Below are 12,798 nucleotides of genomic sequence, written 5' to 3'. Positions count from 1 at the left end.
GACAAGGGCATAAAATGGACATTGAGATTATGGTTTGAAATTTCCGAATTGAATGTTTAGCCCTGAAAGCTATAAATATGGTTGTGAGTCTTTAAAACTCCCCAGAGAGTTGCAGAGGTGAGTTCATCAAATATTTTTAAGGCAGAGGTAAATACATTTTTGACTAACAATAGAGTCAAAGGTCAGGGAATTAGAAGGGCATATGGAATTGAATCACAATCAGATCATCCATAATCTTGTTGAATGATGGAGCTGACGACAGGAGCTAAATGGTCATCTCCTGTTCCCAATTCATATCTTCATAAGGGTGCTGTTCTTCAAAACAAATATGATGGGCTGAATGGCCTCCAGTGACATATCATTAGATGTTAGCATGCGGTTTTTGGTTCATTTTCAGAGATTTCTTGAAATAAATTATTACAGTCCATTTAAAAATCAACCAAAAATAAGAACAAGGATGGAAAAGTGTGCTGAAATGTTTGTGACTGTTATTTTCTAGAAATTCCTGAGTGATTATGGGATGATTTGGGTTGGTTCAGAAAAGGATGAGACCAGCAATGTGTATTTGAAGGAAGAGGAAGAGCCTCAGGAGGTTCCCAATCCCAGTGAGCTACCTTCACACCCAGGTAAATTGTACAGTTTCTAGATGTAGTTCTTGGTTGGATTTGTTTTGCAGCACAATATGAGGCTCTGTCACAGCGATTCAGGGAGCTTGTGATCCTGAAGAGGGTTCAGCACAGACCTTGGCTGTCTAAATACAGATATTTGGCCTGAAACTTCCTCAAAACTTCTACTTCTCTTTTTTAATTTAAAAAAGAAAAGGAATCAAAACTCCTTGAAATGGATTCAACATCTGAAAGTGGATTAACTGGATAGATTTTTCATGCAAATTATGGTTTCAAAACCTTAGAAACAAAGGGGACTGTATGATTAAATTTGCTTTCTTTAGGATAAAGTAAGTTTGGGAGATTTGTTTTCTTACACTGTATTTTATTTTAAACCAGGTTTGGATAGAGGCACACCTGAAACCTGATGGTATTTATGCATCACAAGACCTGTCCCCAATCTAGATCATCTAATCCTATTAATATTTCCTTCTATATCTTTCACCCTGTGTGCTTATCCAGGTGCCTTCCCTTAACTATATGCTATTTGCCATGGCCACTCCTTGTGGTAGCGAGTTTCATATTGTCACCACATTCTGGGAAAGACACATTTACTATATTCAAATTTATTGGATTTATCGTTGATTATCTTTTCGTCGTGTTTTGGACTCCTGAGCTGTATATGATGAGTTGTTCATAAATTATATGAGCTGGCACACCTTGTATGGAGCAATTGTGAGCTTGGGGAAGGTCAAAGCTCCAGGTGTCTGCTGCCCTGAATTTGCTCAGTGCTTCCTCTCAGCATACTTGGTGCTATGAGCACAAGAGATTTCATTTTACATCTACTCTTCTGCTAGTCAAAGTGGACTAGATTTCCTCCATCTGCTCCCCAGTGTCAATTATATCAGTGCAGTACACTAATGCAAAACCAGTATTGTGCTTTTCTGGGTTGTGTAATTCTGTTTGATTCTCTGGCTTTTCTCAAAATTGCAAACCCACCATATTCCTTGAATTCCAGTAAAACAGCCTGATTCTTTGAAACATTCATTTACTACATTTACCAGCAGCCCTTTGGCACATTGGTCATGGTCATTCTTCATATTACAGATAAGATTATAGACATAAATGCATTAGTGTAGAGGTGGTGAATGAACTCCATAGTTCATAAATGGTTGACATGGAGTCAGGCAAAATCACATGGTCCATCCCTGAGGTGCTGAGCTAGCTCATCTCAGTCAGATTGTAATTAGAAGGCTCCACTTGGCCTCAATATCCATGGAGGGGTGGGGCAAGGTAATGTCAGCCATAACTTTGGTTCCTGTATAATGACTGGACGCTGTCATTGTATCACACTCAATCGTGACCCCTCTTCCTCAACCTTCAGATCTCTGATTAAGAACAAATGATTTGATTTGATTTATTATCATCACAGTGAAAAGTATTGTTTTGCGTGCTAACCAAACAATTCATATCTTACATAAGTACATCAGGGTAATAAAACAGAATGCAGAATATATATTGCAGTGTTACAGCTACAGTGAAGGTGCAGAGAAAGATCAATCTAACATATGTGGTCCAGTCATAAGTTTGATTACAGTGGGGAAAAAGTTGTTCTTGAACCTGTTGGTACGTATTTTATATATTCTGCCTGAAGGAAGAGGGTGGAACAGAGTATAACCAGGGTGGGGGAGGGGTAATTGATTATGTTGGCTGCTTTCCCAAGGCAGCGGGAAGTATAGATGACATTGCTCCTTCCATTAAGACTGAAGCCAAGATGTAGAGCAACCTTCATAAAATAGCATTTAGTTATGTTCAAATAGTATAGTCATGAATTCCTGAAGCAGTGCTTCTTTCAGGAGTAAAGACTTTGTTTCTAATTTTTTTTTCACAAGGCTAAACCACAGAAATAGTCAGCATATGCTGCAAAAGGACAAGCTTTGTTTTGTGATGCATTGAGTGGAAACTGTGGCTTAGCTCAGTTTTACGTCACAGAATGACACATTTTCACCTGCAGATCAAACTGCTCAGTCCTACAGATACATCTTTAAAACTGTAGTGAGTTTTCTGATTGGATCATGACATTTTGAGGGAGGAGAAACTAAAGTGATGGCTTATGGACAAGGAACACAAATTCAATACTTTCTCTCATTGGAGATCCCTCAGTTTATTTCTGTAGTCTCCCTTGAAAGTTTCCTCCAACAAGACAACTTTTAATTATGTAGCATCTTTAATATAAAATACGTTCTGGTGAGCAAAAACAATTGGAAACAAAACAAACCAGACAAAGGACAGAGCACTGAGCTATGGATGGCGAGATTAGGAGTGCTGTACAAAAGCGTTCTTGGAAAGATGCACTTTGAGAAGATGAAGAAAGAAATGGAGACACTCAGAAGTTGAAATAATTACTACACTTCAAACAAGTCTTCATTCGCTATGAAGTGTTTTAACTCGATCTGTGGTTTTGAAAGACACTGTATAGATGCAAATCTTTATTTTTTTCCTTGAGTCAAGTATATTTCCATGGAATTTCAGAATGGAACATAAAATATATGCACAATTTGGGCAGAAAACAATGGCAATATATCTATCAACCATTATAGATACTGTAAATTTTCCATTTAAGTGAATGGAACATATCATCAGCTGGATGTGTTGGAGGCTATTAATAGCATTTTGCTTGGAATTTGATCTCATTCCCTCAGGAATACTTTCTCACTCAAGTAGAAAGCCATGCACTTCCTAAACATGTCTAAAATTGTGTTTGGAGATGCTGACTTAATAGGTTTTCTATCTTTGATATTGAGCAAAAAGCTGGCAGATGGAGTACAGTGGAGGAAAATGTGAACTTGTCCATTTTGAAAGGAAGAATAGAAAATCAATATAGTATTTAATTAGAGAGAGAGAGACTGCAGTGGTAAAGAGGGGTTTAAGTGTCTTGATGCATGAATCAAAAAGGTTGATATGCAGATACAGTAAGTGGTTAGAAAGGCAAATGTAATATTAACATTTAATGCAAAAGGAATGGAATATAATTGGAAGTTACGCAACAGGTATTCACGGTGTTGCCAAGACCACATTTGGGGTATTGTGTACAGTTATGATCTGTGTACTTCAATAAGAATATAATTGAATTAGAACACTTCCAAGAAGGTTTATTCTACTAATTCCTGGGATGAAGATGCTATCTTAAGAGGAAAGGTTGTGCAGATATGTTGATGTTCAGAAGATTGACGGTATACAATCCTGAGGGGGCTTGACAGGGTGATGCTGAGAGAATGGTTCCCCTTGTGGGACTTTTAGAAGCAGGGTTCGCAGTTTAAAATTAGTGGTCTCTCATTTTAAACTGAGATAGGAGAGTTTTTATTTTTCTGAGGGTTGTTTGTCTGTGGAATTCTCTTTCTCAGACAGGAATGAGGCTAGGTTATTGAACATGGTTCAATAGATTATTGGAGTCAAGGTTTCTGGGAGATGGCCAAACTCAGATCAGCCATAATCTTATTGATTAGTGGAACAGATTAGAGGGCTGAATGGCCTCCTCTAGTGTCTAAATCCTATGTGTGGACTTGTCTTGTGTGTTTTCTTCAAGAGATTAAATGAAAGAGAAAAAGCCCACATGAGGAACCCTTTGGGAGAAGTATTTTGCCTCATTTTCATTTTAAATCTGCTACGTCTTATCCTAAAACTATGACCTCTCATCATAGATTGCCTCACATGAGGAAACATCCCTCCTATGGTTACTATTTCAATGAGGAACTTTCTTCTTTGAAGTCTTATTCTTGCATTCTAGTTCTGATAAGCACAAGTTGAAAAGCTTCAACTTCTAGCCTCCTTATTTAATTTTTATCCAACCAAGTGTTTATTTCTTCTTTTTATTTAATTTATTATTTTCTTGTGCATAGATGCCAGATTTAAGTTATCCAAATGCTCCTCATTCCCTGCCCCAACAAGCCTTCCCATACCCCTGTCTGTGGTATACTTTCATTAATGAGCTCTGCCTTCCTCTCCCTACCCTGTGATGCCCTGAACCATGCACCCTCACCCTCCACCAACCTGGCACCCATCCCTGAACCCTCCATAATTTTATCGATCCTCACAATGGGTTAAATGCTTTTATATGTTCTTTGAACTTTTACAGATACTGGATTCCTAGAATGATACTAACAAAATAATTTGGAGTGAAGAGATGTCACTGTAGAACTTGTCCAGGTTGAAAGTATTGTGGTGGTTTGATATAACAATTGTTTATTACCTGCTTAAAGTGAAGGAGTCACACTCGTTCATGTGCTTCCTTCCTATTGCTATTGCTGTGCTACATTGTCTCACAGCATGCCCTCAGTTTGTTTTTACAAGTTACATACTTTCAATATTAATTCTACCAAAATTGTAGCGCTTTTAGATGCAGAGGGTTTTTGGTGTCCTTGTGCATGAATTGCAAAAGTTTAGAATGCAGGAATAGCAAGTAATTAGGAAAGGTCACAGAATGTGATGATTTATTGAGAAAGGACTTGAACACAAAAATAGGGAGGTTATGCTTCACAGGACACTGGTAAGACCACATGTGGAGTACTGTGCACAGTATTGGTCACCTTATTTAAGAAGGAATAAGAACACAATAACTAGAAACAGGAATAGTCTGTTTGACCCTGCTCTGCCAGTTGATACAATCATGGCCAATCTCATCCTAGCATCAACTCTACTTTCCTGCCCGCTCTCCATAACCTTTCAACCTAATTTTAAAAATCTGTCTATTTCCTTCTTAAAATTATTCAATGTCCCAGCATCCACCACACTTTGGGGTAGTGAATTCCACAGATTCATGACCCTTTGAGAGAAGTAATTTTTTCTCATTTTTGTTTTAAATCTAGTATGCTTTATTCTAAAACTATGACCTGTCATTCTAGATTTCCTACATGAGGAAACATCCCTCCTACACATAATATTTCAATCCCCTTTAGCATCTCATACACCTCAAATAGATCTTCTCTCATTCTCCTAAACTCGAGAGAGTATAGGTCTAAACTGCTTAATCTCTCTTCATATGACAAGCGCCTGTCCTCTGGAGTCAACCTAGTGTACCTCCTCTGAACTGCCTCCAATATAACTGGATCCCTCCTCAAGTAAGGAGAGAAAAACTGTACACAGTACTTTAGGTGTGGTCTCACTAAGGCTTTGTTGCAACAAGCCTTAGAGAAAAGAAGGTTTAGGGGTGATTTGATTGAGGTGTACAAGATGATTAGGGGGTTAGATAGGGTTGACAGTGTGAACCTTTTCCCGCGTATGGAGTCGGGTATTACAAGGGGGCATAGCTTTAAATTAAGGGGGGGTAGATATAGGACTGAAGTTAGGGGTAGGTTCTTCACTCAGCGAGTCGTAAGTTCATGGAATGCCCTGCCAGCAGCAGTGGTGGACTCTCCCTCTTTATGGGCATTTAAGCGGGCATTGGATAGGTATATGGAGGATAGTGGGTTAGTATAGGTTAGGTGGGCTTGGATCGGCGCAACATCGAGGGCCAAAGGGCCTGTACTGCGCTGTATTCTTCTATGTTCTATGTTCTAACACTTCCCAACTTTTCATTCTATTCCTTTAGCAATACACATCAAAATTTGAATGTAAATGTTAAAGGCAGTTCAGAGAAGGTTTACTATCCTACTATCTAGACTGGATCAGATGCCTTATGAGGAAAGGTTGAATAAGTTAAGCTTGTATCCATTGGATTTTAGAACTGTAAGACGTGACTTGAATGAAGCTTATAAAGTTCTGAAGGGTAGATGTGGAGAGGATATTTCCACTTATGATTCCACTAGGAATCAATATTAAAAAATTATGGTCATCTATTTAAAACCGAAGCTAAGCACAACTTTTTTCTCAGAGTTGTGAGTCTCTAGAACTCTCTTCCTGAACCAGAGGTGGAAACTGTTGAATATTTTTAAGGTGGAAGTAGATGGATCCTTCTTCAGCAAGGGCTGAAAGTTTACAGGGATAATCTGGAATATGGATTTGAGGTTGCAGTCAGATTAACCATGTTCTTATTGGAAGGAAGAGCAATCTTTATGAGTAGGCCTGCACATGCTCCTTATTTGTATGTTCATATGAACTCTTTTGGCTCATTTTTGGACAGAATGTTCCCCTGGCCTTGCTTTTGTCATTAGTCATTCTTTTTATACCACTTTTAATCTCACATTGAATATGATAGTGTTGCAGCAAGAGGCCATGTGGTTACTTTCCATATTTACAGGGCTCCGTGTTAGCATTGTTCCTCTCTTTAGTTCTCTCATTGTATGTATCTGGTATTATGCAATTGGACACCTTGTTCACCATTGAAAGCTTTGGGTTTGTGGCAGTTTTTCCTATGGGGTGGTATTGTGCTAGTCTTGCAAGATGTATATATACAGAGATGTTCATGCATGACTTGTTCAATTTAGAAGTCTAAAAATAACCAGCGAGTTTCAACAATCCAGAGGAAAGGGTCTTGCATCTCAGAATGTGATTTAATGATAGACTGGTTACTCACATTGTCAATCGAATGAAAGAGATTAATTTTGACCAGGATCTTTGTTTTAAAGCAGGGTGAAGGCTGTAAATAGGATTAGTGAACTGAGGTGTTGAAAGTAGGCCACATTCATAACCACATTTTGAAGCAACAAACTTTATTGTGTCAATCGTGATTCTAGCATCGTGTTATCTTTTTTTCATTTCTGATTTTCAATACCTAAAATTGCATGGGCTAAATATTTGTAGGCTGCTATTAGTGAGAAGTTTTGTATGTAAAAACAAAAAAAAACTCATGTCATATCTAATGCTTTTGCCAATTATTTTTAATTTTTATTTTAAAATTAAAATACTGCAGATGCTAGAAATCCGAAATAACGACAAAGTGGCAGCATGGCTGAACAGAAAAACCAATCAATGTTTGGAATTCTATATAATTCTTCTACACTTCTGTAGAAGACTGTAAAGGACTCAAAACATTCACTGTGTTTTTTTCTCCACAAATGCTCTCAGACCAGCTGCATGTCTCCAATACTTTATGTTTTTATTAGCTTAAATTTGTGTCGTTTGGTTACCAATCGTTTTGGCACTGGAAACACAGCAAATTAGAATAAATTATTTAATTGCTAAATTAGTAAGTGAATGAAATCTCCCCTTAACTTTCCCTGCTGCAGAACAACTCAAGCTTCTACAGTATATCTGATTATTCCTTGTTCGTTCTGGAAGTTCTTGATGTCCAGAAGTTCTCTTTTTCTCAGGGCAAGTTGCTATCCTAATCTCTCTGTGTTGTCTACACTTGGCCAGTTGAGTTCTAGATTGCAATATATCTGAGCAACTCTGCTTTTCTAATTCCTTCCAGTCAACCTTCTTACACTGGTATGAATTGTTTGGGTCTGCTACTCCAGAAGGAAGGGTCGGAGTGGGATTGAAATCTGTTCCTCTTAATTTGTCTGGTTCTCCTATGATCTTTCTCATGTCTGATTATCAAGATCTGAAATAATACTTCCTGAAAGGGTGACGAAAGCAAATTCAAAATGAATTGCACAAATACTTGGAAAGGAAACAGGGCCACTGTGAAAGAGCAGAGGTGTTGCAGAAATGAATAACTTTCAGAAAATGTCACAGTCATGAAGGGTTAAGTGCGATATTTCATTCTGTGATGTTTGATTCTCTGATATCTTGAATGCAAGTTCCATTTGCACGCATTCTGCAGTACTTTCCACCCACGCATACTGTGAAAAGAATAATGATTTTTCAGGTACACAACTACATTAAAAATAGAAAAACAAAAATGAAAAATTGCTGATGTTGGAAATTTGAGAAAAAAGCAGAAATTGCTGGGGAACTTTTGAAGACAAGTCACTGGACTGAAACATTGACTCTGCTTTCTCTCCACAAATGGTGCTAGGTCTGCTGAGGTTCTTCAGCAATTTAATAGCAACACAAAATCATTGCTGTCTCTCACTGTCTAGGAAAGAAAAGGAGTGGTTATAGTGGTTTTATTTTCATGTGTTCATGGATATCATCAGTAAGGCCACTTATTGCCATTTCTAATTGCTCTTGAGAAGATGGCAATGAGCCACCTTTTTGAACCACTATTGTGCAGGAATATCTACAGTGTTGTTAGGGAGGGAGTGGCAGGATTTTGACCCAGCAACGGTGAAATAATATATTTCCAATGTCTGGATGTTGTGTGGCTTCGAGTGGAATGTGCAGGTGGTGGTGTATCCATGAGCCTGCTGCCCTTTCTCTCCTAGGTGTTAGAAGTTGCAGATTTGGAGGGTGTTGTTGAAGAACAATTAATGAATTGCTGCATGGATTTTGTGGATGGTCTGATAATGTCAGTGAATTTGACATTGTTAAAATCAATGCTGAGTCTTCAAGCTTGTGTTGTAGAGGAACAATGCAGGAGGCTGAGAACAGAGGCCAGATCATCTGCTACAACATCTTTGGATCAGACTGTCTTACTCCTGCCCCTGCAAAGGGGACTCACACACAGGTAAGTCCTTACATGTTTACACCCTCATACATATGTTATTAAATAGTCACCATGAACATTGCTTCCTGCTATATTCTGGCAACTCTGTGATGAGATAGCTTGCTTGATACTTTTGATCGTGGTCTGTTGCTCTTTTGACCACTACTGTTGTATTGCCTGTTTTAATATCTATTAGATTTGATTTAGTTTGCTATGGTTATTTACTTCTGCCTTGCAAAGTAGAAATTCTGCATTGTCAGTCAAAAGAATATCTTGCTCCCTATTCTCATAACATGGTCTCACTCTGTCAAAGTCTCATCCTTTGGGCCTCCACATCTTCTGGAAAGTAAATGATTCTTCAAACCACTGTTTCAGAAAATAATGGCAATCATTTTAAACTGGTTTAACTAATTGAGATTGCTGCCCGCCCTCCTATGCCACCAGCTGATTATGGTTTGTCTTTCTTTCCCACAGATGGCAGGGACCATGATCCTGCAACTGAGGAGAGCAGTGAGCATCAGGTGCAGCAGTCTGAAGTGAACGACTCCAGTGAAAGTGGGTCACTGTCCACAATACCTCAGTCAAGGCTTGCTTTGCCATGCAGTGAGGCTCTGCCTCATGAACCCTCAAGTGCCCTGGAGAAAGATGTAATCGCACTCCAGGATGTTCAGGGTTCTGTCCAGACCTCTGATTATCACAGCCTGGAGGAGCCAGTTATCAAAGGCATTCAAAAGTTGGAACATAACATGAACAGTGTGATCCAAGAGGTTTCAAGTACACTAACAGCCCTCAGTTATACCCTGGGACAGATTCTCCAATCTCCTGCAGTCACTAACAGGATGGACAAGAATAAAAGCAGCAGAGAGCAAGATGCAACACCTTTGGAGCAGTTTTAGGAATGTACATAGGACAGCTGCTACCTAACATCCTCAACTACTCATAAAGTCTCAGAGAAACATAACTTGGCATTCAAAAGTCTTTCTTTTCATAGAATCCCTACTTCATGTTTTTCTTCTGTTCCATTGCGTTTCCTGTCAGAGCCTGGGTTTTAATCCCTTCATATCTTTTCAGTTTTGTTGTTGGGAGGTCAGATTCTCCAAAAAATATAAATCCAGGTTTAATTTCAGTGTTTTATCCAGCTGTCTGTATGCACATATTGCTACCACTCAGGCATGTTCTGGTGAAATTATGGATTCAGTGCAGTTAGCAGGGGAGGGCTGACTACCATAGTGTTGAAGGCTGAGACACACAGAGTTGGAGAAAGAAAATTCATATTTTATGCAATATTCATATTCGACAGCCAGAACTATATAATGTTTCATTCACTGTTTTGTGATGACCATGAAATAATCGCTTGAGTCCTGGCAGGTACAATGATTCCAAACAGCTTTTCTTATGTGCCAGGTATCCTCACCAGTAGGTCAAACAAGGTGGCATTTTATCAAACAAATGCATTAGAGATATTTGAAATGGGACGGGGAGCATGGTGGAGAATTGGTTTCCCTCGTCCTTGACATCATGTTCTGAACCATAGGATTACCTTCTGAACCAGATGCATAGAGTAACGTCATCTAACTACTAGTAACTACCTAAGTCACAAAGGAATGTGTACATTGCATAGAAACATAGAAAACAAGAGCAAAGATATGCCATTCAGCCTTTAAGCCTGCTCTGCAATCTAATCTAATCATGGCTGATCATCCAACAAAGTACGCTCTTCCCACTTTTGCCCCATCCCTTTGATCCGTTTAGTCCTAAGAACTATATCTATCAGCTTATAGAGTCATTGAAATCATACAATATAGATGCTTCGCTCCAACCAGTCCAGGCCAATCTTCTTGAAAACATTTAAATGTTTTGGTCTCACCTACTTTCTGTGGGAGAGATTTCCATAAGCTTGCCACTCTGGATGAAGAAATTTCTCTTTATCTCAGTCTTAAAAGCCTACCTCTTTATACTGTGATCCCCTGGTTCTGAACTCTTTGGTCATCACCAAAATCCTTTCTGGGTTTCCCTTGTTTAGTTCTGTTAGCATTTTTTAGATTTCCATAAGATATCTCCTTATTCTTCTAAATTCCAGTGAATATAGTCCTAACTGATCCAGTCTCTCTTTGTGGATCTTGCCTCAATACAAAGCCGCTCCATTTTATTTGGTAATGTGGTTGTAAAATGTTGGTGCCGTAACTTAGTGCACCAACGTTCCGATACGGATTGAGGTGAAGAACAATTTAATATTTCAGATAGGACTCCTGTTTACTGCAAACTAATGTCCAAGGGCACAGTGATCCTTTTCAACTTTGAAATGGTGTGGAATCTGGATCTCAGACATTTGGGATTGCAGCTGGGCAGATCGAATTGTTTCTAATTATTTAGTCCACTAATTAACTCTGTACCAAGGAGAAAGAAAATAAACTCTGATCAGTTGGAATCTCTAACTCCTCCAGGAGATAGCCATGAGGGAGTCTAGGGGTCAACAGTGCAGAGAGTTTAGGAATTAATATTGCAGTGAACAGTCCAAGCCCATGTTTTGCATTGAGTCTTCTTTCAACTGCCTGCCTCCTGGACTCTCCTCATTGTCATTTTTTGATATTTTGATATTTGGATGTTCTCTCAAATATCTGGGAAGTAACCAATTGGTCTTTCTTCCACCAATATTGTAGAGAAAAGTAAATTTTGTGGTAACAAGGATTGCATTAAGCTAAGTGGTGAAAGAATGAATCAAGAAGAAGGGAAAAGTATATTTTCTTTTCACACAGCAAGTAGTTGCCATCTTGAATACACTGTTCAAATCAGAGGGCCTTATGGGTTCATGCCCCATTCCAGAACATGAACATCTAGTCTAGTCTGACACTCTTAGTGCAGTCCAAAGTGAATGCTGTACTTTTGAAGGTGTTGGCTTGCAGATAAATATTAAGGTGAGTTCCCGCTTGGACTCTCAGATAAACATAAAAATCACATGATGATGAAATGAGTTTTGGGTAGTCATTCCCAGAAGATAGGTAATACTCGTTTGTTTGCTAACAGAACTATAAGCAGGTTTTCTGCAATGTTGCTATGTGCCTGTAGTGACCAGGCCGACAAATCTGTTCTGTGTTGGGGTAAGACAGCACTAGTTGAGGGGTGGTGCTAGTGACAGTGTATGTGTAATGTATGTGTCGTACCCTCACAACATCCTGCCCAGAATCTAGTCTCTTAAGAGAGTACTTAAATTGGAAAATGGAGTGAAGACAGCAACCACATAATCAATTAGGTGTCGATTTTCACTCTCTGGTATTTCTGCTAAAATCAAAAAACATGTTCTCTTACAATGTCACCAGCTGCTTGGCCCCTTCTTGGGCCTTATCTCCTCCAATTCCACCCTGCTGTGTATTTGTTACAATTTAGGAAATTAGAAACGTCTAACTTCAGTCAGTTTCTAAGTTCCCTTTCTACTCAAGTTTCCTGTATCTTCAGCTATTCACAACTTTGGTGTTCTAAACTGTCATGCATCTAAACTGCAGGAAATCTACCTTATATTTTGAGCCTTGTTCCAGCACGACAGGAAATGTTGGGTTAAGTGTTTAGAGTAAATAGAAGTACAGTCTCTCACCAGCTACACTCGGAAGTTTGTCTTGGAGGAAGCATTTCTGACAATGTCTATAGGTCACAAGCTCTTTACTGTATCTGATCTTAGGTTGTCTAAGCAGAAAGCAGTTAGTATTGAGGTATTTTCCTGAGTTGGTGAAC

At 38.9% G+C, this 12,798-nt stretch overlaps 1 protein-coding gene across 3 annotated transcripts in view; it reads left to right on the top strand.

Moving 5' to 3' along the window:
* ubxn11 (UBX domain protein 11) overlaps nt 1–12,798 on the top strand; it is a 63,740-nt gene that overhangs the window by 18,150 nt on the left and 32,792 nt on the right. For all 3 annotated transcript variants that reach the window (XM_043717513.2, XM_043717511.2, XM_087976788.1), the window contains one exon: nt 500–626. In XM_043717513.2, the coding sequence (XP_043573448.2) occupies nt 500–626 (127 nt within the window). The remainder of the gene's footprint in view (nt 1–499; nt 627–12,798) is intronic.

This window comes from Chiloscyllium plagiosum, unplaced genomic scaffold (assembly GCF_037043375.1).
Source record: "Chiloscyllium plagiosum isolate Xiang-an unplaced genomic scaffold, Cpla_swu_hap1 HiC_scaffold_30, whole genome shotgun sequence".
Classification (NCBI taxonomy): domain Eukaryota; kingdom Metazoa; phylum Chordata; class Chondrichthyes; order Orectolobiformes; family Hemiscylliidae; genus Chiloscyllium; species Chiloscyllium plagiosum.
This window is presented reverse-complemented; position numbering and strand designations above follow the sequence as displayed.